Consider the following 724-nt stretch of genomic DNA (forward strand, 5'->3'; position numbering starts at 1 on the left):
TCCAGTCTTCAGTGTCACAAAATCCTTCAGAAATCATTCTAATATTCACTGCTCAAGAAACATTTCTGAATATCAACTAAAGCAGCTGTGCTGATTAATATTTTTGTAAAAACCATAATGTAGATTTATTTTCAGTATTTGATGAATAGAAATCTTTTGTAACATTATAAATGTCTTTACTGACACTTCTGATATATTTAATGCTAAAGTATTAAAATCATTTGAAAAAAAAATCTATCTAAAATATAAAAATCTAAACCCTAAGTGTTTGAACGGTAGTATAATTTCAGTTTAAATCAGTAAAAATACAGTAACACTTTTCAGTTAACAAAAACTAGACACCTAATCTACCACTGAACAGCAATATTGGTCAAAATAATTTCACCAAAATAATCTAACTGAACTGAACAAATGACCAAACATCATGTCTCATAATCTATGTTTATAAGAATTAAAACTCAGAAGTCCAATTGCTTAGAAAAGTAACAGAGTACCTATTCTCAACAAATCACTGGTATAATTCACGCACACGTGCAGGATGAGTAACGTAGTTTTAATACGGATTTTGAGGGATTAGTTCAAATTCCTAATTCTAAGTGCGAGCGATATAGGGAGCGATGCTTGTCTTCTCAAGCAGCATTAATAACCAGGAGCTGTTGTCAGGTCAGGTGAGGACAAGGCCTTGCTGCTCTCACCATGTATTTGATGGCTGAGATGATCTGGG

General features: G+C 32.5%; 1 protein-coding gene across 1 annotated transcript in view; it reads right to left on the reverse strand.

Moving 5' to 3' along the window:
• Nucleotides 1-724, reverse strand: part of LOC107597155 (serine/threonine-protein kinase NIM1) — a 9,319-nt gene that overhangs the window by 4,108 nt on the left and 4,487 nt on the right. The window contains exon 3 of the mRNA XM_016288104.1: nt 696-724. This exon is cut by the window's right edge and continues 258 nt beyond it. Within this exon, the coding sequence (XP_016143590.1) occupies nt 696-724 (29 nt within the window). The remainder of the gene's footprint in view (nt 1-695) is intronic.

The sequence above is a fragment of the Sinocyclocheilus grahami genome, unplaced genomic scaffold (genome assembly GCF_001515645.1).
Source record: "Sinocyclocheilus grahami isolate Dianchi unplaced genomic scaffold, SAMN03320097.WGS_v1.1 scaffold229.1, whole genome shotgun sequence".
Classification (NCBI taxonomy): Eukaryota; Metazoa; Chordata; class Actinopteri; order Cypriniformes; family Cyprinidae; genus Sinocyclocheilus; species Sinocyclocheilus grahami.